The sequence below is a fragment of the Aspergillus brasiliensis genome (assembly GCF_001889945.1).
Source record: "Aspergillus brasiliensis CBS 101740 unplaced genomic scaffold ASPBRscaffold_17, whole genome shotgun sequence".
NCBI classification, from domain to species: domain Eukaryota; kingdom Fungi; phylum Ascomycota; class Eurotiomycetes; order Eurotiales; family Aspergillaceae; genus Aspergillus; species Aspergillus brasiliensis.
The window spans coordinates 72,969-99,461 of NW_027137458.1; the positions used below are offsets into that span (position 1 = coordinate 72,969).

The 26,493-nt window shown below is 47.9% G+C and overlaps 10 protein-coding genes across 10 annotated transcripts; 5 read left to right on the forward strand and 5 right to left on the reverse strand.

Moving 5' to 3' along the window:
- The first annotated feature begins 466 nt into the window (after positions 1-466).
- ASPBRDRAFT_48100 (uncharacterized protein) lies at positions 467-1,071 on the forward strand. Its single transcript, XM_067626018.1, has one exon. It carries the CDS (start codon positions 606-608, stop codon positions 864-866), a length of 261 nt encoding a protein of 86 aa, XP_067474321.1. The 5' UTR covers positions 467-605; the 3' UTR covers positions 867-1,071.
- A 972-nt stretch (positions 1,072-2,043) lies between these two features.
- Positions 2,044-2,446, reverse strand: ASPBRDRAFT_136141 (uncharacterized protein; the record flags this gene model as incomplete). The annotated part of the gene is made up of 2 exons (XM_067618767.1): positions 2,044-2,153; positions 2,212-2,446. The coding sequence occupies 2 exons, from the start codon at positions 2,444-2,446 to the stop codon at positions 2,044-2,046; spliced, it is 345 nt and encodes a 114-aa protein (XP_067474322.1).
- An 888-nt stretch (positions 2,447-3,334) lies between these two features.
- ASPBRDRAFT_48102 (uncharacterized protein) lies at positions 3,335-3,749 on the forward strand. Its single transcript, XM_067626019.1, has one exon. It carries the CDS (start codon positions 3,398-3,400, stop codon positions 3,656-3,658), a length of 261 nt encoding a protein of 86 aa, XP_067474323.1. The 5' UTR covers positions 3,335-3,397; the 3' UTR covers positions 3,659-3,749.
- Positions 3,750-5,785: 2,036 nt separating this feature from the next.
- On the reverse strand, positions 5,786-7,340 carry ASPBRDRAFT_200245 (uncharacterized protein; the record flags this gene model as incomplete). Its single annotated transcript, XM_067621411.1, has 4 exons — positions 5,786-6,487; positions 6,541-6,643; positions 6,708-7,180; positions 7,251-7,340. 4 exons carry the CDS (start codon positions 7,338-7,340, stop codon positions 5,786-5,788), a joined length of 1,368 nt encoding a protein of 455 aa, XP_067474324.1.
- Positions 7,341-8,258: 918 nt separating this feature from the next.
- ASPBRDRAFT_48104 (F-box protein) lies at positions 8,259-10,028 on the reverse strand. Its single transcript, XM_067626020.1, has one exon. The coding sequence runs from the start codon at positions 9,989-9,991 to the stop codon at positions 8,297-8,299; it is 1,695 nt and encodes a 564-aa protein (XP_067474325.1). The 5' UTR covers positions 9,992-10,028; the 3' UTR covers positions 8,259-8,296.
- Positions 10,029-10,907: 879 nt separating this feature from the next.
- ASPBRDRAFT_161973 (sugar porter family MFS transporter) lies at positions 10,908-12,765 on the reverse strand. Its single transcript, XM_067619497.1, has 2 exons — positions 12,229-12,765; positions 10,908-12,170 (listed from the first exon to the last, which is right to left on the reverse strand). The coding sequence occupies exons 1-2, from the start codon at positions 12,700-12,702 to the stop codon at positions 11,046-11,048; spliced, it is 1,599 nt and encodes a 532-aa protein (XP_067474326.1). The 5' UTR covers positions 12,703-12,765; the 3' UTR covers positions 10,908-11,045.
- A 923-nt stretch (positions 12,766-13,688) lies between these two features.
- Positions 13,689-15,217, forward strand: ASPBRDRAFT_69169 (uncharacterized protein; the record flags this gene model as incomplete). The annotated part of the gene is made up of 5 exons (XM_067629026.1): positions 13,689-13,713; positions 13,838-14,137; positions 14,198-14,238; positions 14,301-14,619; positions 14,691-15,217. 5 exons carry the CDS (start codon positions 13,689-13,691, stop codon positions 15,215-15,217), a joined length of 1,212 nt encoding a protein of 403 aa, XP_067474327.1.
- An 816-nt stretch (positions 15,218-16,033) lies between these two features.
- Positions 16,034-17,412, forward strand: ASPBRDRAFT_48107 (putative glycerol dehydrogenase (GCY1)). The gene is made up of 7 exons (XM_067626021.1): positions 16,034-16,106; positions 16,167-16,251; positions 16,304-16,311; positions 16,375-16,532; positions 16,592-16,621; positions 16,685-16,982; positions 17,057-17,412. The coding sequence occupies exons 1-7, from the start codon at positions 16,046-16,048 to the stop codon at positions 17,344-17,346; spliced, it is 930 nt and encodes a 309-aa protein (XP_067474328.1). The 5' UTR covers positions 16,034-16,045; the 3' UTR covers positions 17,347-17,412.
- Positions 17,413-20,586: 3,174 nt separating this feature from the next.
- ASPBRDRAFT_200250 (uncharacterized protein) lies at positions 20,587-22,191 on the forward strand (the record flags this gene model as incomplete). Its single annotated transcript, XM_067621412.1, has 1 exon — positions 20,587-22,191. The coding sequence occupies one exon, from the start codon at positions 20,587-20,589 to the stop codon at positions 22,189-22,191; it is 1,605 nt and encodes a 534-aa protein (XP_067474329.1).
- A 1,007-nt stretch (positions 22,192-23,198) lies between these two features.
- Positions 23,199-26,303, reverse strand: ASPBRDRAFT_48108 (glycosyltransferase). The gene is made up of 7 exons (XM_067626022.1): positions 26,151-26,303; positions 25,506-26,082; positions 25,218-25,454; positions 24,392-25,156; positions 23,800-24,322; positions 23,610-23,748; positions 23,199-23,530 (listed from the first exon to the last, which is right to left on the reverse strand). The coding sequence occupies exons 1-7, from the start codon at positions 26,263-26,265 to the stop codon at positions 23,334-23,336; spliced, it is 2,553 nt and encodes an 850-aa protein (XP_067474330.1). The 5' UTR covers positions 26,266-26,303; the 3' UTR covers positions 23,199-23,333.
- Between the last annotated feature and the right edge of the window lie 190 nt (positions 26,304-26,493).

A 26,493-nucleotide genomic window follows, 5' to 3' on the forward strand; every position in this document is an offset into this window, starting at 1 on the left:
GCGTTTAGGTGATTTTAATCACGCGTCCCTATACAGAACTTCTTTAACTACAATTTGTAATATAGTAGTCCAGTAGCCATCAGTAGGGATTCGGAGAATTCAAGCTCTAATCATATCGCTATTGATGTTAACGGGCTTTTATGCATGTTCCCTCGGTTGCTATTGTTTCGGGATATGACAGTTGGACAAAGTTAGAATGAACCATGGTTTCACAGAACTGCTCAGACCCAACATTCACTACCTTCTTGATCCCTGGATTCACTCGCCTAGCATCGATAGCAGGTGACCTCGTTAGTAAGACAGAGACGTCATGATTATTTATGGCGGTTTGGGACGGGGGTGCCCATCCTTCCTCCATCTCGTGCTACGCTGCAAGCTGCTTACGAACTCTTCAAGATGTGAATCCTTCCCCTAGCACCTCCCCTTCACATTTGTGGACCATTGAACTAATATCGACTTCCACTAGATCTGAGCAACGAAAGAACTACTCAAGTGTTAGTGGTGCCACGTATCCCAGAGAACAGGAAACGAGACCATTTCGATAGCTGCTCCTCCACCTTAGCAACAAACCCAAAGTCTCTATCAACTCTGGCAATATAGGTAATATGGAGGCAAAGAAAAACCTACTGTGCGCTCAGCTCGAAGGCCGTGAATCGCCTGCCCCGGAAAGTCAGACCGCTGAGCAACAAGCGCCTTTCTGCTGGGGCAGAATCCCTCGCAATCTGCAGCAGTCAGCATCTAATCCATTAGAGCAGACCTCTGACTCTGCCACGCCCTTTGTGCTGGAAAGTAACCCCGTCCACCCCTTGGAGGGGCCGTTGATGGCACAGTATGCGCATGATAAAAAGGGTAGTTTTTCGAAATAAAATTGGTACTCCGATGCCTTCCAGCGAGGTCAAAGCTGCGCAAAAGGCATGAATCCATCATTCATTATCGATCGATCGCATCCGTTAGCACGATCCTGTGAAAATCTTTCTTGAAAAATGTATCGTGCCATAAATGCCTGCCATATTGGTGGATTTGTTATGATGTCTTATAGTTAGGAATAATCAACAACGACTTCTACAGGTGTTATTAAAGCTGCTTCCATTTCTGTCAAAGTTGAAACTCTCCAATACTGTCCTTAGTGTGTGATTTCTTTGATGGGGATTAATAATGTTCGCATCAAGGAACGCCGCGTGTTGCGGTGATATGTATATTTCCGGACAAAACTCTGAAATCAACAACGGTAGTATAGTACCACCGGAACATCACTGTCACAACACCTATATCCACACTGGGTAATGTTAAACATAAAGAATATATATCAATTAATCTACGCATTAGTGTGCTGACAGCAGGTGCTGCATCATGTATCCTAGCATCACTGTATAGTATGTACTAGTTTGTGTTTCAACTAGCAGTTTCTTGAGATTCTGGACATCATTTGATGCTTTCTCAGACATCGACCCAAGAAGTACTAGTGTATAAGAGATGAATACATATTGCATGGCACGTTGGAAGCCGCGGGGCTGTGGAGACATTTATCCGAAAACATACTAACAACTGGCCTATGTCAATTGGTTCCCGAAGTCTTTACACCTTGAGAACTTGAAGATGACCCTTTAATAAAGTAGGCGACGCTCACTGAGTCACCCTGAAATTTAGCCACTGGTAGATGATATCGCAGTGATGAGAGAAGAAGATATTCACTATATTACAACTAAAAGCCGAAGAAAATGTTTCGATTGAATGACATAAGGCAATGGTAGCAGGATTCATACTGACATTTCGCAGGCTGGCTTTCGCTACCCAGGGTGCTGGGAGTCCTAATAAACAAGACTAATCATACTGCAAGAGGTCGGAAATTAAGTCCAATGACAGGACAGGAATGCGTTATTCTAGAGACTATTCACAATTCTATCATTCTGGATACATTCTTACTTCTCCGACACGTCCTATATCCACACTTCTGTATATATACCACTCAATCCAATACAATCACAGACCATGCACATATTTACTGTATCCATCCCTCCTCTATCCGCCTGATCTCACCAACTGCTAATTCACGACTAGCTTGTAGCTAGCAAAGGCAGTGGTACCGTTGAGGCATCCTGGCGCTGTCACGGTCGTGACGCCTTCCTGGCAGTTCGAGTCGGTGAAGAATTGCGCTGAAGATGGATTGTCAGTGGGTTCAAAAGCTGTTACGGAAGTGCAGAACAGGCTTACCAGCAAACCCGGCATCGACGTAGTAGGTGGTGATGGAGTGGATGGCCTCGGGACCCGAGAAGGTGCCACATTCGTTAAGGCCGGATGTCAGCAGGCCAAGCTCGCCCATGTTCTCCTCGGCACAACCGGTTTCGCCCCAGAGGCGGAGTTGGACAACTCGCGTGTCGGTGGTAGGCGCTGCCAGTGTAGACACGGCGAGAGCAAGAAGAGGAAAGAATGTCATTGTGAGCTTCATATTGGCAGGGTGGTAAATAACTGCTAATAGGTAATCGGATTTGAAGCGATTGCGGTAGCGATGATGATAATGATGATGATGATGATGATGATGATGATGGAGATGTTCGTGTTGTCTGTCTGATGAAGAAAAGAATGGAGAAGAAGGAGCTGGATGAGGCCCTTTATATAGTCCAAACTTCGGATGGATAGCAATTGCACTCATTCATTTTTACCACACGGGCAGTTAGAGGAGTCCGGATGACATCGGGAATTAGCTGCAGCAGAGGACAAGATCATGAGCTGGTCTTGGTGAACTTGGCTGTCTTGGATGCACTGGTGACCATATTGCTTTTGCCCAACATCTCCGCCATTGAATCTTACATATCACAGTTAAGCTGTACGCCGTGAGCTTAGCAGTGGACTAACCCCATTCTGGATAGGTGGTCTGGGCGCCCGGAGTAATATTAATAGAACAGTCTCACCTGGATCAAGCCTGTCAGCCCGACAGCCCATTCAGAACGCGGGGATGGGGCATGAGGAGGTCGATCAGGCTCCCCATCCGCCCCGCATCCGGACCCTTTTGGGTGATCAGGCGAGGTTAATCAGTAGGGTTCTAGTAATGATCGTCTGTCGGATTGCCAGGTTGGCCTACTATTTGACAACAACAGGACGATTGGGCATGGCCATACGCCCCGCCACCCACAGCGCGTGGCTGTGCTGGGTCTATTGGTGGCCTACATCAGGCGCGCCGCCTTATGCAGCTCAGGTACCCATTCTTACCCATTTTATCCCAGCTATGAATAGATCGATGCAGTCTACAGGCCTGTCAGGCCTCCAGCTCCAGTCGGCACAGAGTGTAGAGCAACTGACCTCACGCAGTTCGACACGAGGGATTCCTATTACGATCGCATGGTGTCTCTGATGCAGTGGGATAAGCCAAATGGTGATACTATGATGTGGTACGCCCTGAATGACGCCGAAGGCCCGGAGTGACCGCATGCCAACAAGAGTATATCCGGACATAGAATGCAATCTCCCTAGTAGAGGCAACGTCGGCAGAATGGGTATTGCAATAAAGGCTGAGGCCAACAGACATTGTAGCCAGCGGGAAATTCGGGGACGCGAGCAGCGACTATTTCCTGCGCTATGGATGATCATTACCGTTGGACTCGGTGCCCTTCATCGCCGACCAATATCCGCAGCGTCCTTCGACCATCAGCACACCGACTAAGGCGGCTACCATATGGTAATACCGCACCGCGGCGGCGCATTGAAATGTGCCCCGGACTTGGGCGGCGGTATGACTGCTGTGTCTTAATAACAAGGCGTCCAGCCGTCCGCAGCTCCTTTTTGTCTAAGACGGCATCGAGGTAAGCGGCTTTGACGGATGCACAAACTCAAGGCCGAGAGAAGCGGACTGCGTGCTTTTTCCCGATTCCCTGTCAGTGGGCATAATGCAAATGTGGTTGAAATGGAAGACCTGACTATATAATTGCGATTACACCGAGGTAGGCCTGTGCAAGATTTATGGCCCTACCTGATATCCGTCGGACATCCAGAGATTGACCGGCCTGGTTAACAACAAGCCCATCATGTTTGTTGCAGCATGGAGGGGTACTTTATCTCCGCTCAAATTCCATTCAAGATTTCCATATCATGAAAGTCATCGCGTCAACTCCGATTCATCGCACCAAACCCACGCCTGAGAGGAGATTGATCGCTGGTGCAAGCCCTCTTTCACGTGGCTGTTCTAACCAGCGGTTTGGTGGGCATGTTTTGGGCCCCAATCGACCTGCTCTACGCTAGATGCAGGCCATGGAAGACGAGGTGGTGCTCAGCTTCCTCCAGGACTGACAATATATGGGCGAATTTGCATAGGAAGACTATATATCCCCTTATGTAATTAGATTATTGGGTTGCCGGCACCGCACGAGCAGTGACTCATCCCAAACCCTCCATCTTCGGACATGTAACTTCAACATACTCTCCCTTATCAGTATTGCACTGCGCAATACCCCCCAGAGATTCATCATTCGATTTAAGGACACACCCTTTCAGGCTCCTGACGGTGGGATATGCCAGATGGACTGCACTTAAAAGAGCTTCATAGCTTTGTTCTATCTTCCTTTCCCCTTATTTGAGAAACTACTCTGCCCTAGTAAAGCTACCTGCGGTTCATTGAGTAATTTTGCCACGTCAGGTATTGTGTTAGTCATACTGGGAGTAGTAGCCACTGAAGAGTTGACGATTTGATGGAGATGTATCAGCCGTAAATTATGTCTGGAATTGAGAAGTATGTATATAAACTTAGAAGATTCTTCCTGAGCTAGTGAAGTATTCTTGCTATATGACATGCCAAGAAGGTAATAGTACTATAAGTCTGGAAGAAGATAAGTCCAATCAATGAGATATTGAGCTATTATGATTTGTACGAGTGACATTCAAACCGACATGATGAAGAAAAAGTACGATAGAATTCCATCTCTGCGGTGTAATTTAGGCTTTGCTACGCCTATGGGTGGGCAAGCATCAAGGGGCCCAGAGTGTTTGTTGTAATATAGGCCGTCACTAGTATATATTTTTTTCCTGTCATGGCGTTACTGGGATCTCGCTGCCGCATGTTGAATTTCCAGAATAGCTGGGCGATGCGATATGATAACACATCAGATAAGAAGCTAGAGGGTCTCAGGCAAAGCAGACAAACATGCCCATGTCGTAGCAGTGGATACTGGCTCTCACAAGAAGAAACACGTCGCCTATTACAGCCCGAAGAGGGAAAGACTTCCTGGCAATATCTTCAACGCCCTCTTATCATGCATAGATGATATAACTGTCGGACTCCCTGATTGTGCTTCGGAGTTTGGCTGAAGATAAGTGCCGATTGATCGTTAGTCTAGCCAATAGAGATTCTTCGCTAAGAATTTAGTCTCAGAGGGATCAGGAAGATCTTCGACAACCAGCCGTGTGATTCGATAGAGATAACTTAGGGAGCCGTGATAAACAGCAACACAATGTTTTACACTAGCTTTCGGCCTGGACATCTTTACTAAGTATGGAATAAATTGGACTGTCCAAATCTTGGTATCCCAAAGAGATATGGAGGTCGGACAGCGTTGAATCACCAGAAAAGGAGAAGTAAACTGCACATTACCATGGTCTCGAGTATGAGGCCTAGAGTTCCGACCGAAACAAGGACTCTTATTGAAGATTTTGGGCGTCAATATACCTCTCCTCAGTTGTGGCATATATGACACCATGGCGGACTTCACCCTGAAAAAATCACAGTAGGCAGCCGTGAGGGCTGTTTTGAGACTTAGGCTCGCGGCAGTAGAAAAGAATGGATTGGCAATTGACAGTGTTAACAACACCTGCAATAAAGATCCCACAGACCCGAGCTTCCAAGCCAGTCCAAAAATATCTCATTAAGACCTTGTCGTAAAAGTTCATCGCCCATGTAGTATTTCCTCGTTTTGGTCCACAAATGGTTTCCAGATGAACTGTGAAGCGGCTTCCCCATGCGAATTGTCTCTATCGACTTCTGCAGATCGACCCAATAGATACTGTGCGGCATCCATCCTCGATCTTGATCCACTGATGAAGCACATTTCTCGAATTCTGGTAAAGATTGAACAGTTTCCCATATACGGAACACATCATAGTAAGCCGCTTTACCATATTTTTCTAGAATTTGCTTCTGATATTCGGAGGAGACCATCTGTCGCGAGGTCCGCTGTAAATACTCAATCTGTTGATCAATGAGGTTCTGTGCCTCCTGCTGTTGGAACGACGAGCCAGGCTGATTCTCCGCCGTATTGAGATAGTGCGTAATCTCATCTCTCAGCTTCCGCAGACGGTACTGAGTCCATTCTGGGTATAGCGAATCGAGGTTGGCATAGGGTCGAACATTAGTAAGGTAACTAGAGTCGTATACATTCGGCATTTTTGACCGGTATGAAGTGATGGTCGAAATGCGTTCTTTGACTCCTTTAGCGCGAGCAGCCAAATGTTCGACCTCGCCCCCTTGAAGCATCACTGCATGACCGATTTGAGGGCCCTCAATCTGTCCATGATTTAGCCTGGTTCAATACAACAACCATGGTAAAGCTGCATTACCTTCTGGGCTTCACCATCTCCCTTTCTTATGTATGTTTCTCCTCCAACCATCCCCTCAGTCTCACTCAACATCAACACACACACATAGGGATAAGAGTCGTAGCTTTCGACAAGTTAGTCCTCTTATCTCCGATATTGAAGTTATGATAGCACGTGGGCAAACATACTGCCAGGGAATGATAGAGCTTTTATCTTTCAAAGGATCATAAGATCTTTCTTCGGGACTGAGATCCACCTTTTCTACCGACGGTTCAACCTTGAGGTTACTGCACATCTCTGAAATAGTCGTCCCTTCTACCTGAATATTTGTATGCCCAATCTCGGTGGGCATGATCACATCCAAAGGTACACCACATGCCTCAGAAACAATCTTCATTGTCTCGGGGTGGATCCAGAAATCCTTGATAAATTGAGAGTGCTTGACAGTATCACGGAGAACTAGAGTCCCCGGGAACGGCGAGCTTGCACATTTGTCTAAGACGTCCTGCTGGAATAGAGCTTTTCGGTAAGCTTTGACACCTTTCGGTGACAACATTGGGAAAGGTGTGGTTCCGGCAATGGGTGAAGCAGTTGCACTTTGTTTCAAGCCCAGATCTTGCATCGTAAATTTGTTTCCAGGTGGGACATAATTGAGATGAACCTGTATAAGTGTGATTTGAGCTCAAATGTCCTGACATGGATTTGAGTATATCTGATTTTGATAGACATACTTTAGGATCGAACACCTCTTCATTGGCGGAATCTTGGACAGCACTCCCAGTCCAGGTTCCCAGCAGACTCAAAAGGTTCTTCATCGCCATGATATGTTGGGGAGGTAACGTTCTATCCGGTTATAGTGTCCAGAACATGCTTCCTAATATAAGGCCTTTGAAGCTAGGAGCCGTTTGAGGGAGTAAAAGAGATCTGCACGCTGGAACGGGTTAGAAGATAAAGCCTTGCTGCTGGGCTAAGTTCAACCTATGTACATACCATAAGCACTATTCCTAACCAGGCAATTCTGTCCTGAGATATTATCGCGGATGTCGGTTCCGTTTCCCGCTATCTACCGTCCACCGTATTCGTGGCTTTGATGATCGATACTGCTCGCCGATTGCCTTTGTAGGAAACGATATGCTTTCGCGCCGTATTTCCTCCGAACGCTTCCAGTTAGGACTGATGGTCCAAAGTTATGCTGAGACAGAGGCATATCATCGTATTTGCCGAAGTGGATGTACATGCTACTTTCTTATCTATCCTGTCCCCTGATAAGATGAAAGACGTGCGTTTGTTGATTGATCCGATTATAGAGGGTTAAGAGACAAACAGAGGCCTGCCCCTTGTTGCGTTCAATATATTCCTACGGTGTTAACGCTACTTCTCTACGAAAGATATTTCCTTCCAAGTACGAGGATTGTAGATTCATTGTGGTGGTTGATCGTTTGACTTCTAATGAAGATCCCGAACTCGCAACATCTCCGACCGCGGAGCAACTTATCATGAGTGTACAGAAGAGATGATATTTTCCAAAGATAATGAAGAGCACCTCGCTACAGAATGAGAAATTAGAAGGGATTATGCATGCGTTGCCCACCTCCCTTCTGAAAGCGGTGATTGATCGTTGCAATATTGTAGCTATTACATCGGGAACCACGGGCTGTCTTTGGATGGAACCGAGGTTGTTCGTCTTGTAACCTAAGTTGTAATGCCACGGAATATATGTTTTAGGATCAAAAGGGCAGATATATAATACTAGCATCATGCTTGATCGTATTCTTGCTTATGCAGCAAATCTAGAAATCGCCATCTGTCTTTGGGGAGGATTCAATGGCACATGTCCCGCTGGATAGCTACTAATAATGGTCCTCATCCCTTCCCGGTTGAAGCTCATACCGCTGGTCCCTGGGAGTCGGCAAGGTCCACTGTCTAAGGGGTTGCACATTTCCATTTGAAGCTGCATGATCCATCGTTTGAGTGGTATGCTCGCTCGCCCAGCATCAAAGTAGAAATCTAACAGATGGCTACCCTTCGGATTAGAATAGATATCTTTCAGGTCGATAGAAGGCTGTGTGCATGAATCCGGCGGCGCATCCGGTTGTCCGCGTTCCATGTATAAGTCGTCTTGCAACTTGATCTCTCTTCCACGGTAACCAAGTTTCGAAAACTGGACAAACTGCAACTTTAGATTATCTGCCAAGAATTCAAAGGTCCGCATCCAGAGCTGCTTGATCTCGTTTGTCACTGCAGTGGACAATGAAGATCCCCAACTACTTCTCTCTTCGGTGATGGGCCCTGGATCTCGTGCTGCAATTATTGGATCAGTCAAGCTGACCATGCTCATACGCAGACGTTTCAAGGTTGGCGCTGCTGTGTGAAGGAATTTTCTGAGAGTATCCACTGTCACCTCGATCCAATGGAGCTGAACTTCCTCTAGCTGGGAAAACCGGATCTTCTCGGAGAGATCCTGAAAGTACATGGGGGATAATTCTTCCCAGGGGTTCCATTGTCCAAAGGTCAGACTCTTCAGTTTGGGTGCGACTGTGACCAGGATATCGAGAAGACGTTTGAAGGTGTCCTCGTCGAATATGTCTTCTTCTTGATCCTTAATGCGAATACACATATGGAGGTTCGTCAGATCGCTTAAGAGTGGTAACAGTAAATTATACCTTGACTCTGGCAATGTCAAGGAACCCAGATTCACCCCACAAGCGTAATTGCCGCACGTATGAAGAGATTGAAGCTTCCGGTTGGATTTGATTATGGCATGGAGCGCTTGCGAGATTGCCAAACCCAGAGCTATGGACAACATACCCTTGCGAAAACTTGCCCATGTTAAATGAACCCGTATATCATCGGTGTTGAACTTCTTCAATTCACGTAAGCCAAGGCAGCGAAATGAGCGATAGTCTGCTTTCAAGAGAAGGTATTCAATGGGGTAAGACCGTAATCCGACTGTAGTGACGTTCTCGAGGCGCGGCAGGCATGTTTCAAGGACCCCGAACAGTTCGGAGTCGAGGATAGCACGGTGCTCTGCCAATGTAGCTTCGTAAGCGGTAAATAGAGCGTCCAGCTCAGCCTCAGCATTGGTTGATGTTGGCTCCTCCTTTTCACCGCGCATCATTCGTAATATTCTCCTCTGTCTCCTCCCTGCCAATCCCAGATATTTATAAGTTTCCTTGTCCTTCTGTGGCCACCCCTCAAACAAATTCGGAATGATCCAAATTTCCTGAACCCAACGCCGAAGGGTCCCACTTGCTGCAACCTCCTGGAGATGGTCGAGGCCTTCGCGAGTGAGAAGAAGTGAGAGACTTTTGAAGAAGCGCGTCGCATAGGCCTCCAGTGTATTGCGATGCATCTGGTGGCAAGTGATCCTAAGCGCACCCCACTCTTGGGGCTCTAGATGCTCACAGATATGAGTCAATATCTCTAAAGGCAGGCTTGTGATAGGCATCTTGCCGCAGTCTATTTCGGGCATGGAGGATATGCGGCACTCAGAAAAATTAATATTCACCTGAGCTGCGTGGTTTGGTGTTGAGAAGGATTTGTAGAGGAGTGGTTCAGCCCAGATTGCATATTCAGAAGATGTCAATACAAGGCTTAGTTACCGGATATCTCTGCAGTCCTCAAGGAATCCCGGCACCCTCGGCAAGTCTGAGATTGGATTGGGACTTCGGGCGCGTCGGAGGCAGACGGGTGCACTACACATGCACCAAGTAAAGGTTAGCCTAGGTTAGCCTCCCACTAAAAATGGTCTACCCACACTGAATCGGGGAGATGAGAAAAACTACTCTTGTAAGCATAATGTGAACAAGTTCACGATGCCCTCCTATTTGGGGGGTTAAATGGACACTTCCTTAGATAGTATTATACAAACAGTCCGCATCAGGCAAGTGATATATGTGATGTGAATTAGTTAATGCCATGAGCTGGCCCAGTAAATCACCGTCTGCATCGAACGTCTCGGCTAGATCGGCTGCTAGTGTCTGTGCCATCGACTTCAATCTTGCTTTTGGCCTCTCCATATTATGACTATCATCTCCCGCATAGTTCAGAGAATCTTTGACTCTTCGTACTTGGTTTCTCCATAACCTATGTAATCGCATAAAAATATGAATGCCACTTGTTATGCAGGCTGACCGATTTTATCTTACAAGCCGCCGTTCCCAGCCTATCAACAGTTCGGTTTTTTGGCCGCCTATGAACTTGGAGACGATAAGGAGGAAAGAAAGAAATAAACAGTGAACTTAGATAGACATTGCCAGTGTCTAACGCCACCTAGTGTTGACAGTGCACATGGAGCTTCGGCTACGCTATTTCGGTGGTTCTCGACCCAAAATAAACATTGGCAAGTCCGATAGGGTACAATAACATCTTAGCTTAGAGGACAAGGTGGAAACGAGGTATTTTCTCCAATACCAGGTTCTACAGGAAAGCTGATTTTTGAGGCACAATTTCTGATTTGCTCCTTCTGACCAAGTTATCATGAGCTCAGTTTGTAATGTACGGTCTCAACATGCCATTTTTGCTAGTCACACGTCGAGCCTCCTGTCCTCTCCAGACGCTTGGAAAGTAATCTCACAATCTACCTGCTTGTTAACATTACCGAATACCTCATCAATCTGCTCCAGCGTCTTTCCGGTCGTCTCAGGGACCAAGAAAAAGGCCCACGTGCCTGCAAGAACGCAGCACAGGGCGAAGAAGACATATGTGCCATAACCGATATTGGCCATCATCGCTGGAGTCACAACACCAACAATGAAATTGGACAGCCAATTGACACAAGTTGATAACGCAACCCCTTTTGAGCGAAGTGCATTAGGGAAGACCTCGGAAGGCAGGGCCCAGCCTAAAGGCGAGTATGTGTTCCCGTAGACCAGGATGTAAAGAAAGGCCATCGCCACACATGCCCAACCCGCCGATGGATTGGACCAATCCGGCCCATAAAGAGCCATCAACACAGCAATGACGATATAGCAGGCTCCCATCAGAAAACCCCCCAATATCGCCAAGGGGCGCCGACCGATCTTGTCGATGGTTAGGAAACAGACCAGGACGGTGAGAAGCTGAAGGGTATTGAATATCCCCGACAAGATCAACGACATCTCTCCCTTTTGCCCTATTGAAGTGAAGAGTGTCGGAGCGTAGTAGATAAATGCATTGACTCCGGAAAATTGTTGGAAAAAGCCTACGCCGACACCGACTGCCGTTCTTTTCCAGGTTTGCCGGTTGAAAAGGTCCATCCATATCAAGGCCTCCCGTTTGATGCCTGTCACTCCCGGACGCAGCTGTTCTTCCATGTGTTTCTGGTGTTTGACCTCATTAACGATGGCGTTGAATTCAGCCTGGACTTTTGGGTCTCTCAAAGGCAAGTTGCGCAACCTACTCAGACTCTGGAGACAGTCCTCTTGCCGGTCAACGAGAGCCAGCCATCGCGGCGAGTAGGGAAAGAAATGGATACCGACTCCGACCAGAGTTGCACTGATCATCTGTAATCCAAAGGGCACGCGGAATGACGCTTCACTGTTCACTAATCGCATGCCGAACGTTATCCAGTACGCTATTACTGATCCTGACACCAGGCAAATGGATTCAAGGACCAAGAGTGTCCCTCGCAAGTTCGGCGGCGAAATCTCCGATATGTACAGTGGTGCCCCCTGATAATCCCATGGTATTAGTGAGTCCCTTTCGCTTTGATCTGACCTTCATACGTACCATGGCCAGTGTGCCAACCCCAATACCGCCAATCGCCCTTCCGGCCACCAACATGCCGTAACTTTGGGCCGAGGTCTGAATAATGGCCCCGATGTCGAAGATGATAACGACCACCGTGAGGGCCCATTTTCTGGAGATCTTATCCGCAACATAGGGCATGAAGATGCAACCAACGAATGCACCGAGGAGCAACATGCCTGTCATGAACCCTTTGCCAAAGTCACTCTTCGCCTGCGGGATGGCTGCGTGAAATTGTGGCATGACATTGATAACGGATATAACTCCTTGGTCATACCCAAAGCTAAACCCGCCCAAGGAAGCAAGGCAAGCCGCTCCAAAGACATACCCCGAGCTAAACAGCCCTCTGATGCCATCCGGACCATATGAGGGCAACATATCCTGAACGTCGACACCACCCATGGTCCTCTCATCATGCTCCACCGTGGCGTCATCTTCTTTCGGTTGTCGACGCATTGCAATGAGTATGGATGTGATTTTCCGGGCCCGGAGCTTCACTGATTTACCATCATCAGGGAGCAGGAAACGGCACTTAAGTAGCCCTGGGGGCAGAGAGAACTTGACTGGGGCTACCCCGGCCCGCGCTGCATTCTCCAGGCGGAAATTGTGTATGCCGCACCAATCAAATCCACCGCCACTGGATAGGCTCACGACAATGACATGCGCACCGGACATGTCACTTTGGCCTGGCCTCGGACAACTTCCGGGGATCGCTAGTGCCGTGTCCCTTTAGGTACTTCGGCGAAAGCCCTCATCTCCCGATGCCGTCTATAACCCGGACGAGCGGAATTGTACGCACTATGGACACTTTCGGCACAGCAGGGCGACCCGTGAATGTATGAGGAAATGGAATTTGGCAGAGCTACGGAAGACACCGCTGGGGGTGTTAAGAATGGTCCATCTCAAGAACCAATGAACCTTCCATCTTCAGCTGTCGGTGTGGCCTTGAGACAGTTCACCCTCCCAACGGCCTTCGCAACAGGGCTACAGTGTCAAACTAGGCCTCACAAATCATGATCCCAATGATAAAGGGTTTGATTAATCACTGGACCATCCGTCGCGACTCCCATTAAACGGGACTACTTTCGACTGATCCCTTTCCAGATAGTATGAAACTTCACCTTCAGTCGCCCACAGACATGCTACTGTGCCCTGAAGAATATGTAAATGCTGTGGCTCCGTGATACCGTCCGTGGGGTCCCCGCATATCCCCAGAACCGAATTTCCCCGGAGCAGGCCTGTCAAACCCACACTCGATGCTACGCAGTAACTGCGCCATCAGAGCCTCCGTCCTCACAATCGTCCCCACCCATGAACTCAATTGTTTCTACAATATATATCTCCGTCTGGTTGGCACGCGGATTAAATCCGATGACTGACATCGGACTTAATTCCTGGAGTGAAGCCGATCGGACATTCTGTCCAACTGCTCCCTCCCGCCGATGCACGTGATCATTGATCACCGGCGTAAGTATGGCTTCATTCTTGAATTCTTGATCATGCTCGAGGAGGTCATTCCAAGGCTCCTTGCAGTACTTGACGAGAGGAGCTCTTTGCTAGCACCTAATTGAACTTTGATCGATTTCACCAGTCTCCTCCCCGCCCGCTTGGAACGCTATGCAGTACAGGCTATTGTTATCAGGCGATAGAGCCGACTTCACCACGCTTACACTCGACCTCGATACAAGGGAATTGAGCATTCTCGCTAATTATGCTGCCCCCTACAATGCTTCCTGGGTGGAACGTTTGTCGTCGCAAAGGGACCTTGATCAGCTTGTCGGCCTGTCCGAGGGGGACGAGTCGGGTCTATTGTACAGCTTTGAAATTGATCACGAAAAGGGGGCTTGTACGATTCTCAGTCAGCTTCCCACCCTTGGGGCGCCGGGTCACTGTAAGCGTCTTCCCCAGTTCGTGTATCGGACTGTCGTTAATCTGTTGATTGTCATTATAGTCACCAAGTTGCGCGACAATTCTGCCCTGGCCCTTGGCACTGTGAGTTCAATCAAACGTGTCGTTTCGGTGTACGTATGGGTGCTTATACTTACTCTATCTAGTATTTGGGGGGGTCTATTGCCCTTTACCCTATTTCAATAGTTGAAAATGGCAAAATAATGCTCCAAGACGTCCCCCGGACGGAAATTCTACCAAAGTTTCCCTATCAGTCAACTGGACATGGGCCTAACAAAAGCCGACAACAACAATGCCACGTACATCAGATATTGGAAGACAGGCAAGGCCTGCTATACGCCCCTGACCTGGGGTCGGATAGAGTGTGGATACTCCAGCGCGACGGCGTTCAGGCTCTTGCAGTTTGCGGTTGGCTACAGTGTCCTCCTGGGACAGGGCCTCGACATGCCGTATTGACCCCAGATGGTATATGCTCTTACCCCCATCCGGTGCTCGAGAAGCGCTAGATCTGATATCCAGCTGACTGAAGTGGATAGAGAAAATGATGTACGTGATTGGAGAGCTCTCGCACACTGTCATCGCTTTCGATGTATCAACCGCCCCGGCCGAAGCGATCCCGCCGATTGATGGCTTCGCACCTAATATAATTCCCCCGGAAGTTCACCCAGATCATCAAACCATGATGGACTCTGCCGAGATTTGCCTCCATCCTTCTATCCCCAACGTCGTCTACGTGAGCAATCGCTGGGAGCGGCACATCGCGAAGCGCGAACCACACCTCCAGAATGTCCCTCAGGACCTACCACCGGGAGACGCGATCGCTATAATCTTACTTTCCGATGACGGCAGGAAGGTCAAAAATATCAAGCATGTACGGACCAATCTGGATGTGATCCGTGGTATGCGGCTCAGTGACGACGGCAAGTACGTTGTTGTAGTCGGACAGGAAGGGGGTGGCGTGGAGGTCTATGCAATAACCGGGGACAAAGGCGACAAGTGGACGCTCGTTGCTGGTCTGAATGAGGGTTTGGAAAGTGGTATAAAACATGCCATATGGTTATAAGCGGATAGGCAATGAACTTACCGAAATCCGTAGATCCATAACTCAGCCATATCTGACCCTCTTACCCTTGTAGAATTGGTGTAAATAAACTGAATGATTGTATCTACCCAGAAGCAAGCTTCCAGGCACTGTTTTGCCCAAACTGGATTTTAGCCTTGCCTTCCTATACAAATATAGGAGAAAGGAACGAGCTGTTTATTCGATCGATGGGAGCATCCATGTGTGGATTTTGTGCTTCAAGTAACTAAAGCGAGTGAATAAAACCCTCCGCCACCCTTTACATCACGGGCATCAAGGTTCAACAGGGTAACAAGGCTATTCCGAAGGAGTCATCAACAGGCAATCACAATTACAAAAATGCAACTAATAGTGGAAGGATCAGAGTATGTTTTAATGATCAAACTAGCAACATTTACTGAAAGTCCGTAAACCACTGAGGTATTCCGAAAGCCAGACCATTTTCATATGCAACATCACACCAACATTTCAACCATCTTGCTTTGACCCTCCGCAGCGTGCAAGCATACAAGCATATCACCCCCATCGACATGTTATGGGATATTTTCCTTCTGGTTATGGTTGCCTATTGATGGGACTTAGTCCTATTAGCGGGATGGTGGGTCGGATGAGACTCCTCATCAACCGAGGTCAAAATATATCCGATGGGCACGGTTATCTCCGGAGCGTCACAATCTCCGATCGTATGCCGACAATCCCACGCCCCATGTCAGTGGGTTATGTCCGATGGGCGGGAGGCCATTTTAATGGGCATTCCTTGCTTGACAATCCTGCATTTGCCATTCTGCATCCCCAGACAACTATCTCACGATGTCTCTTCCCACTCACTTCAAGCTCAATACCGGCGCGCTTATTCCGGCTATCGGCCTCGGTGAGTGGCAATGCTTTGATGACGTTGATGCGCGATCATTAACTTGGGGAATGTGTTTAGGAACCTGGAAGTCTCAACCTGGAGAGGTGGCAAAGGCAGTGGCCTTCGCCCTGAAGAACGGATACCGGCACATTGATGCGGCACTGTAAGCCCTACCGTCCTTTCTATCCCTGCTGTTCACGCTAACCCTTGCGGAGGATTTACGGTGAGCTCATTCATAACGGTAGGCCATATCCCCAAGCGCTGGTATAATAACACAGATTTTCAGGCAACGAGAACGAGGTTGGGCAGGGAATTAGGGACAGCGGCGTGCCTCGCCAAGAGATATTCATCACCAGTAAGCTTTGGAACACACATCACCCAAATGTCAAGGAGGGTCTACAGAAAACCCTGGATAGTCTGGGCACGGACTATCTTGATCTTTATGTGAGTGTCTATCATACAAAATCTTGCATGGTATTAGGTCTGACAAACTTTTCTATCAGCTGATCCATTGGCCCGTTCGGCTGGTTCCTGTGAGCAGTACATATATTTCGTTTTCTGCCCTAGGACATACGCCACTAACTTCGGGTACACAGAATGAGACAAGCGAGCTTCTGCCGGTCAACCCGGACGGCACACGCTCAGTAGACCGATCCTGGGACCTGAATGAGACCTGGCGTCAGATGGAGGAAGTGTACAAGGCTGGTAAGGTCAAGGCGATCGGACTCGCCAACTGGTCCATTCCCTATCTGGAGGAGCTTCGCAAGACATGGACAGTTGTGCCGGCTGTAAACCAAGTTGAGCTGCATCCTTTCCTCCCTCAGCATGAACTCCGAGAGTATTGCGATAAACTTGGTATACTACTCGAAGCGTATTCCCCTCTTGGTTCTACCGGTGAGTGTGATTGTCCGCGCTATAATGTCCAAAATGGGAGCTCTATCTTAGTTACTGACATCCTTGCTTCCTAGGGGCTCCGATCATGTCAGACCCTGAGATCCAACGTATTGCAAAGAAGAATGGGGTCTCGGCCGCCACGATCCTCATCAGCTACCACGTCAATAAGGGCGTGGTCGTTCTGCCGAAATCAGTGACTGAGAAGCGCATTGTCAGTAACAGAGAGGTTATTCCCCTGTCCAAGGAGGATCTGGCTGTTCTTGATGCATTGGCGGCAACAGGCAAGGCTCAACGCTTGAATACGCCATTGTGGGGATTTGATCTGGGATTTGCGGACTGGTATGGCCCGCTGAAGTCGCAGTAAAGCTCATGTTACACTGTATCAGTCTAGAATATTACAATATGAAGTAAGACTCAAAATGTTGACGCCATTTTCTTTCTTGATCTATCATTGGTTTCCTTGCAAAGATGACTATGATCATGTGTAAGGCTGTGCCTTGTGAGACTATCATCTTCCGAATGAAGTACTGTGGTAATACGCTAATTTCTGAGATAAATTTAAAAGCAGTATGAACTGGACCCTCCAGGATATCTTGTGATAACGGGTAATTATAGTAGGCACTGTACAGAAGTATTTCTCAGCTCCTCAAACAGACAGAATACACTGCTTCTGGTCCACGTCCCAGATCTTTGAGAGATAGCGCCAAACCATTCAGGCCAGATAGTCTATGAAATATACGTTCTTCCTGCCCTTCAGTGGCTCATCCAATTACATCATGTAGAATAAGGAGTTTCCTTGACTAGCCAAGTAATTGTTACGGATCCCTGCTAGTTAACTACTAGTAAGGCGGACTCGCCGGCAGAAAGCGCTGATAAAGACAGTACTTAGGCAATCAATCACTTTTATCTAGTAGAATATTAGTTGGAACAAACAGCGCCCGGAACAGCTATGCATTACATGATCCATGGAGTATATGAGATGGCATACAGATAGGTATAGAATATATCATATATAGTATATAAAAAGATATATAGCTTAGTATAAAAAGAATAAAGTATATAAGAATATTCATTCCTATATTTATATAATTCTATTTCTTGTGCTCAATAATCTGTCTTTAAATAATTATATATTTGGGAGTTTAGCAATGGAATACTCATCTATATTTATTTATAAATAATTATATAATACTATTCAACCTTAACTTTCATTTCTCTAATCCATAATTAATTATTTTTTAATTAGTGATTACGATTAGAGAGATTAGCCTATTATATTAAAGCAGTTATACTACAAGGCTTGGTCACGTGACTAGCCAGCACCATACCAGGAACCCCTTCTACGCGCCTCTCGCTGCGCAACCCCTAGATAGCAATACAACACTCATATTTCTCTGCGTTCTTGCTTCCCGCTAGTAGAGCCTCTCCAACGTATTATATTGCATTTCGTCTCACCAATGCGAACAGATACAGCCTACTTCTGAACCACACCAGCCACTAGCACAATCTGTATGGCCGTACTGATCTCACGGATATACTACGCCATGTGCAAGACAGACTCTCCGGTATTGATGACTGAATCAACAAGTATCACAGCGTTTCTGTCTAAGCGTTCTAGATCACTTGCCTGGACTACCAGAAGGGATCAAATCCAATCCTTAACCGGAAACAAGGGACTGCCGGGATGCAACGATGACTCACTCCTTATCCTCTTTAAAGAACGGGTTTGTTGTGTTACTGGTCGAGAGGTGTGTGGACCAGCCCATTACTTGGCATGCCATCTCTGCTATCTCCTCCTCCAGTTCGCTCTGGGAAAATATATCCTCATTGCCTCCTTACCTACAACATTGTTCACGCTCGACGCGCTCGTGGCCGGTGTCGAGGCCGTGACCGGATTCATGGATGAGGTGGTGGCTTCCAGTCCGCTGCACTGGTCAGCATGATCCGAAAGCCGAGCGTTGACCTTTTCACCCAGTCGTCTTGCCGGTTTCCTGAGTTCCGCCCTTGCTTGTTAACTCGGTCGGCCGTCCTTTCGATTGCCCTTCTGCGGATCAGAGCAGATATCTATGGTGCAAGTAGATAACTAATAGGAAGGGGGTTGCTAGTTGTTGAGATCCGCGCTGGATAGGAAGGATGCCCTTTCCGTGGTTGCGTTCGGGCCATCCTCTCGCGGCCGAACTTCGACTCCGAACCCATTCGGTAAGTGGGACCTTTCCATTAAATAGACTTCAAATGCATCCACTTTTTTAGATGACAACCGGTGAACAGTGGGAGGCACTCGCCTGGTGAGCGATTCGTTCTGGGACAAGCTCAGAACGGTTTAGTATTGACTTGGTTTAAAACGGTCTACCAAGAAAGGTGCTTCTATGTTGCACTCTGCACTCGGCATCACAATCTAGTCTCATAACCATGATAACTCTAGATCCTAAAATTGATAAACTTATAATCTTCCTATACATAGCATATTGATCTTCTGTAATTTCTCTCTAAAGTAGCGAACGTCTGGACGAAGAACTAGTCGAGTCCTCCTGGCCCAGTCGAAGTCGAGGCACTCGGCATTCGGAACTTGATTCGGTTCCTCACGGCTTGCCCGATCATCTTCTGCTTCCCCTGCCAAGTATGGCCACAACCACCTCTCATTTTCGTTGCCTTTGCCTTCGCCGGCTTGCGCCATTCGCCACTGTCGACCGAATCTGGCAACAGGGGTAATCACGTATCTAACGGTCAATCTCCACAGTTACGCTTCGAGGGAGACTTTGTATTTGCTGACAAACACTGACTAACTAGTTAACGTAGTTCCCATCTGAACCGGCCACCTGCCCGGGTCGGCCACCATGCAGTACCGTACAGAACGTTTCATGTTGAGATATCTCAGCCACCACAGGATTACGGCGACCGAGATAAAATATAGCGATTGTATAAATAATATTATAATATTATCATTTTTTTCCCTTCATTTTAAACTGTACTCAATTCAATAAAAATGGCGTACAAATCTTCAAGCTACTATCATATGGGTAATGATCAGAAAATCCTATAAAGATTCTAATGAATATTTTAGTATCTAGTATAACCGTATATTCTTTTACAACTTATTAGGTATTACAATGTCTGATATATGTCAATCTTAAAAAGATGTCTTGCATATGGTACTGCTTGGGTGGCCGACCCGTGGCTGGTTCGGATGGGGACTACGTTAACCTTAGAGGATGGCTGTCCGTTAGGACTGCAATTTTAGGCAGCTCTGAAGCGGAGATATCCCGAGTTATTCGCGAAGTCCATTCTAATCGGGAGTGGGTTACCAGCACCTGGGTAAATCAGGGTAGTTATTCCATGGAATGCGTACAGCTGCATGTACTCCCTAGACCAACCGAGTCCTGTGACTTATTGTTGCCATCAAGGTAACTTTTTTTTAATTCTGTATTCCAGTATTCTTACTTTCGACGAGTGGGGGAGTCTGGTACTTGTCATGGCCTTCAATGGCTCCAGTATAAAATGCTTGTCCTCCTCGAGTTTTCTCTGAGGCGGAACATTTGCATTCTAAGGATATCTCAACCCACTTACAAAGGTCCCCATCCTCACTCCGACTTTGATTCAGACTAAAATGTCCACCTCACCCTCATTGTCTGGCAAGGACACAGGTCATCTGGTTGACGCCGGCGCTACCAAGAGATGGATCGTGGGCGGACGCTTCCGCGAAGAATCAGAGAATTTAGCGCCCTACACCCTCTCCCTGGGCGAACCCCAAGAAGTCGACTTCGATTTCCCTCCTACCGCACTAATACCCCGATACCTAGACGAGGCGAGAGAAGAGGAAGTGCTAGTGTTGACATTTTTGGAAGACGACCCGGAGAACCCGTTTAACTGGCGGCCGGCGAAAAAGCACTTCATCTCTGCCCTGCTCTGCCTCATGACGTTGTTCATTGGTCTTGCTACGACAGCCTATAGCTCCGGAATTACACGTATGTGCAGGGACCTGGGCGTCTCGACGGAGCTGGGTCAGCTAGGCCTGTTCACGTTTAATATCGTATGTGCTATTGCGCCGATGTTTTTGGCGCCCTTTTGCGAGTTGGTCGGGAGACGGGTTATCTATGTGGGTGCTTATATTCTGTTCTCTGTGATGTTTATTGGATTAGCCCTGGGTAAAACCATCGCCACAATCCTGGTGTGTCGGGCGCTCCTGGGTCTTTTTGGGTCCGTGGGGACGATTCTGGTGGGGGGCACGTTCAGCGATATGTATCTACCGGATGAGCGGGCTCTACCCATGGCCAGTTTCTCATATATCGCTATCCTGGGTACCGTGGCAGCCCCGATCTACGCAGGGTTCATCGATGAGACCCTCGGGTGGAGATGGATTGAGGGGATCCAGGGGTTGGCGAATATCCCACTCGTCCTACTGGTGGCGATCTTCCTCCGGGAAACGCGCGGCAGCGCTCTACTGGAGAAAAGAGCCAAATTACTCCGCCAGAACACCGGGGATGCGCGGTACAGGTGCGAAAGTGAGCTCGAAGCGCCCAACCTCAAGCAGAGACTGCACAGTTCTTCCGTCAAAGCAGTCCGCATGCTCGTGACCGAGCCCGTCGTCCTTGCCTTTGGAATCTGGATTGGATTCGCCTGGTTCGTGACCTTCCTCTTCCTCTCTGCGATCCCCATCACCTTCCAGGAGAACCACGGCTGGAGCGAAGGAATCGCTGGCCTCCCATATATCTCTCTATGCCTTGGCACAACCATCGGCTTCGCAGCCAACTACTTTCAAAACCGCAAATACAAAGCCCTTATGGATGCTGAGGACCGCGAACCTGTCCCCGAATCCCGCCTGTACGGCGCCATGTTTGGGGCCATCTGGCTTCCCGTGGGCCTCTTTATTTACAGCTTCACCCAATACGGCTTTGTAAGCTGGGTCGGGCCAGCCATTGCGCTGGCCCCAATCGCGGTGGGCATCTTCTTCATTTTCGAGTCCACCTACAGCTTTACCTCGGATTGCTACGGGGAGAATTCTTCGTCCGCGATCGCCGGACAGGGGTTATTGAGAAACACGCTGGGCGCGGTGTCGCCACTGTTTGCGTCGCAGTTTTTCCATAATGTGGGGAGTCAGTATGCAGGTCTGATTCTAGCGTTGGCAGCCTCAGTATTGGCATTGATTCCATTTGTTTTCTTCAAGATGGGGAAGAAAATTCGGGCACGGTCGAAGCTAGCGAGTTTACAGTAGGGAGATGATACAAAAGCAGCGGAAGATGAGGCGGGTGCAGGTGCGCAAGGCTGGCTAGAAGTGAAGTGTAAATAGATCGTTCGATAGAGTGTATGTTTGGAAAAGGGTATTCATGTTTAAAAGGTGTTTTCGCATAGTGTTGTTCTACTGACTACCTTTTCCTACAAGACACCAATGGCATGATTCTTTTTGTAGTTGAGTGGCCAATATTCTTTGTTTTGGGGGGAAAACCCCTGAGGTAACACTGTAATGTTTTGATCGTCGTATTGCCTACCGACTGACAGACTATACAATACAGACCCTCAATTTGTAGAAGCATTGTTCTTTTCCAAAAATGACCTGCAAGCCTAATCCCGTATAGAAGATTTACTTAAATACTTTGAGCCTGAGTCCATCGCGATGCCGTTAGTATTTGAGCCTCTTTTGACCTGGCACTGGCAGGAAGCATATACTAACCTCCTTCACTTTGCCGCGGGAGTCATCGGCAAAAGCAGCTGTTTACATAACCACAAAACCAAATTAATAGAACGTCATGACTAGACCTTTCTAAACGGCTGGTCGGGTTTTGGACTTTTATCTTTAGACCTGCCTATAACTATAAGTTACCCAAAACAACCTATCAAGTCTTGCCTCCATAGCCTGTTGCCTATTCTAGAATCTAGGATTAGTAATATAAAATCACGTAGGCATGCCAGGCATAGTTATCATATTAGACTGTATAGGGATATCTGGGTCTTCTAGCAGAAGTTCAGCTTTTGAGAGCCATCCGGGCATATCAACTTGGATTCCTGTAGCAGAATGGAAGCGCATCCCCATCCCCACAGGTCCAGTATGATATCTTCAAATATAAAAATTACATTAAGCTATTAAGAGAATAATATAGATAGTACATACACCATAACCAACTCCAAGATCCTCAAGTGAACGCTTGCTCGAAAACCTGTTAGTTAGTAGAGAGCTCCAGACAAAATGCAAAAGCCTAGATTGCTATAGCTTTAATATATATTTCCCAGTCTTCTACATACATTATCTTATTGCACCGGACTTTGTCCATATAAATTCCCACATACATTAGGCCTAGGGCTTAGGTGCAATTTACAGCGATTGATGTGTGCCAGGCTTATTGAGGCTGCTTTTCCTATTTAATGCCGACCTTCTGTCTCACGCCTGCTCCAGTTATCCAACACAGCTGCCCTCTCCTCTTGTGAAGCAGTGTCCAATTCCATCAGCCCTTGCCTGATTCGCGACTCTACCACGTAGTCCACTCGATTAGCACCATATGACTGCTCTATTTCTCGATGGATTCCTTCTAAAGGATAACCGAGCAATCCCCATAATCCTGTATTTATTTCGATGATTCAGTTAGTCAAGATTTTGTTGGAATACCGTACGCAGCAACGCCCACCGGCTCCACTCACCGGCTTGAGGTTTGAGAAGTACGCCTCCCACTCCTTTACCTATTCCTTTCGTCATTCCACCCAATCCCCCGTCATTCCAGCCGTGGCTGGGCTGAGTCACTAGTCCAGTTACTCCATCATATATGCCGTAGGCAAATTCCTAGTTTTGTTAGTGCTTGACCCATGTTCTGAAGGACCAGGATCGTTGTACCTTTCCAGCCGCTACGAAACCAGATTTCACGCCAGTGACTTCGGGTGTATCCCTCACAGCGCGATCATGATACATGAGTGGTAAATTATGGAAGCCCTGAGACAACATCACAGTAAGCCCCATGGGTACTTCTACCATCCAATTTAGCGTCCGACGACCCATATAGCTTGCGCTGGCCGCTAATTTCTGCCATGGACCCCTTTTCGTCGCCATGGACGGTGCATCCGCTTGAGACTGAATCGTTGTCGCTGGTGTTAAGCCTGGTGTTACCCTTGCATCGTTGTTTAGGGTTCCTTCTCCCTGGCCAAAGACTCTCGGCGACCCTGGTGACTGCATCGTCTGGTATGCCTCATGGGAAGGTAGATTATAATGAGCAGGAAATCTGTCCGAAGGCGGCTGTCGGATATTTTGCACTGCAGTTAGTGGCATTTCAACGATCCCGGTAAGGAAATTGCTCATCGCCCCTGCGAAAGCCTCGGTCCCTAGGCAGCCATAGTTTGCGTTATAGCGTTTTGAATAGTATCTGTTTTTTTTTTTTTTCCTAATTTAGCTAAGACGCGCGATAAAGCTCCGAGGTGAGTTAGTTGCCTACAGTTTTACATCTTTTGGGTTGAGTTTCTTCTCCACGACTAGAACAGTGGCCGCAAATGCACTAAGCAATATTCTTGTCCTCTTGATGCGCCACACGGCTGGACGATCAGGGCACAGCGCACATTGAAGACGTTGAGTATCCAGCTGCTGGTGAAAGTTGTCTACTGCACTGCGAGCACCGTCCTCCGCTCGAATATTCTCACCCAGCTTCTGCGCCTTTTCGGCCGTATCAGGCTCCAGACAGAACTGGATTGCGCGGGCCAAACGATCTGCAGTTAGGTTCCGTATTGGAATAGGCGGGGGGCCGGCGCCGTTCTGTGCCACCAAAGCCCCCCAAAAGGGCTGGTCGCCGAAAAAAGGGACAATGATTGTTGGTCGTCCCAAAGCAATTCCAGTCGCTGTTGTTCCAGCACCACCATGATGAATCACACAGGAGACCCTCTGGAATAACCAGTCATGTGGGCAGTTACCTAAGAAGAATACATCACGTTGGTTAATTTTATCGGCTCCAAATCCACCCCATCCTTTTGAAATGAGAGCCCGTTGGCCGGTTCTTTCGACTGCCTCAAGGATAGTTTGCGTAAGAGCATCTGGATCATCGACTACAATGGAACCAAATCCAATGTACAGTGGTGGGGGACCCGTTTCAAGGAAATCAGCTAGATCCTGTGGAGGAGTATAGTCGCGATTCGAGGGAAGAAATTGGAAGCCGGTTACATTGATATGATCAGGCCAGTCATCTGGCTTTGGAAGCAGCGAAGGGGACCTGTTTATAAGTGATGAATATATATATATCTACATAGCAGTAATCAAGGTAGAGTACAGACCAGAGATATGTAAAGGGAACACGAAGCCGGTGGAGTAAGCTCGGCGCGCCTGTGGCTTCTAGCTGATCCAAGCCCAGCTCAAAGCGACGGAACTCATTAATCAAGTCACCCACCCCTTGCCAGGTGAGCATCTCTGTAAGTACATAAGATACGAAGTTGGCAACGGAAGGTCTTGTATCACGGGTAAGAATATTAGCCAGGGGATGTGGAAAGGCCTGAGTAGGAGACCATGGCATTCTAGGAAACATCAATAACCGTTTGCCTAGGTTTTGTCAGACAGGAACCTACGTAAACATCAAATGCAGAGGGACTCCCATTTTCTGGGCACAATTAAAGTGTGCAAAACTTGGCGGATTTGCAATAATCGCGTCAGCCACGAATGGCAGCGCAGTGATGGCCTCGTTACCAGTCGGGTCGATGCCTTCGCCGCTTTCGAAGCAAGACCGCCAACATCCTCCAATCATTTTTCGAATCTCTCTGCGACGTCTCCCGACCGTCCCTTTAACAAGAGTCTCCATCTTCGGGATCAGCTTCGGGTTCTTGACCATGTACGACATTAACTCCGCCGGGTCACCCCCAATATTGAAGAACTCCAGCCCATTATCTTTGACAAAGTCTCGGAATACGAAATGGGTCGCCAGTCTCACGCGATGTCCATGTTTCTGCAGAGCCTGACCCAGTGCAACGAATGGTTGGACGTCACCACGCGATCCAACAACATGTATCACCACATTCATCCGGAGTGGGAAGTAAGCCTCCTTCTCGATCTCTGAAGGATGCGGGATTGGCCGGCGCTGGAGCGCCTGTAGCAGACTGGCTACTTGCGGATCGTTCTCGTCGACCGCGATTTCCACGCGGCCATCAACTGGGAAAAATAGCCATCAGTAGGAGCACTTTCGACATCGCAGGTTTCCTCAAGGAGCTATATCAAACCGGTTACATGAGCCTCTGAATCACGGCCATTGGTAGGGTGCTGCCCATGTCCCCGCCGGTCGGCCGGCGCGGACAGAAGAGCCAGAGGAATAGTACATGCCGCCCCGTTCGCCATGTTAAACCGAGTTACGTTCAAGGGAGCGAAGGATCGAAGATGAGGGTTTTTGCTAGAACTTCTTCAGGTGAACACTGTGGGGTTACTTCGTAAATATAGTCCGAACCCGTGATTCTTAAGGCCAGTTGCAAGGGTCCAGGTGACGTAATTTAAACCTTAATTTGCAGTCAATCCACTGATCAGGTTCATCCAATCATTTCTATCTTAGTGCCGGCCCACTTCTCGGAG

Coding starts and splice junctions, on each gene's coding strand:
- ASPBRDRAFT_48104 (XM_067626020.1), bottom strand. CDS start 9,991: ATGCCCGAAATAGACTGCGGCAAGATGCCTATCACAAGCCTGCCTTTA.
- ASPBRDRAFT_48107 (XM_067626021.1), top strand. CDS start 16,046: ATGTCTCTTCCCACTCACTTCAAGCTCAATACCGGCGCGCTTATTCCG. Junction 16,533..16,591: donor CGGACTATCTTGATCTTTAT/GTGAGTGTCTAT, acceptor CTTTTCTATCAG/CTGATCCATTGGCCCGTTCG. Junction 16,622..16,684: donor GGCCCGTTCGGCTGGTTCCT/GTGAGCAGTACA, acceptor TCGGGTACACAG/AATGAGACAAGCGAGCTTCT.
- ASPBRDRAFT_161973 (XM_067619497.1), bottom strand. CDS start 12,702: ATGCGTCGACAACCGAAAGAAGATGACGCCACGGTGGAGCATGATGAG. Junction 12,171..12,228: donor GGGTTGGCACACTGGCCATG/GTACGTATGAAG, acceptor TGGGATTATCAG/GGGGCACCACTGTACATATC.
- ASPBRDRAFT_48102 (XM_067626019.1), top strand. CDS start 3,398: ATGACGCCGAAGGCCCGGAGTGACCGCATGCCAACAAGAGTATATCCG.
- ASPBRDRAFT_48108 (XM_067626022.1), bottom strand. CDS start 26,265: ATGGCGAACGGGGCGGCATGTACTATTCCTCTGGCTCTTCTGTCCGCG. Junction 24,323..24,391: donor AACCCAAAAGATGTAAAACT/GTAGGCAACTAA, acceptor AAAAAAAAACAG/ATACTATTCAAAACGCTATA. Junction 23,531..23,609: donor ACTTCTCAAACCTCAAGCCG/GTGAGTGGAGCC, acceptor AAATAAATACAG/GATTATGGGGATTGCTCGGT.
- ASPBRDRAFT_48100 (XM_067626018.1), top strand. CDS start 606: ATGGAGGCAAAGAAAAACCTACTGTGCGCTCAGCTCGAAGGCCGTGAA.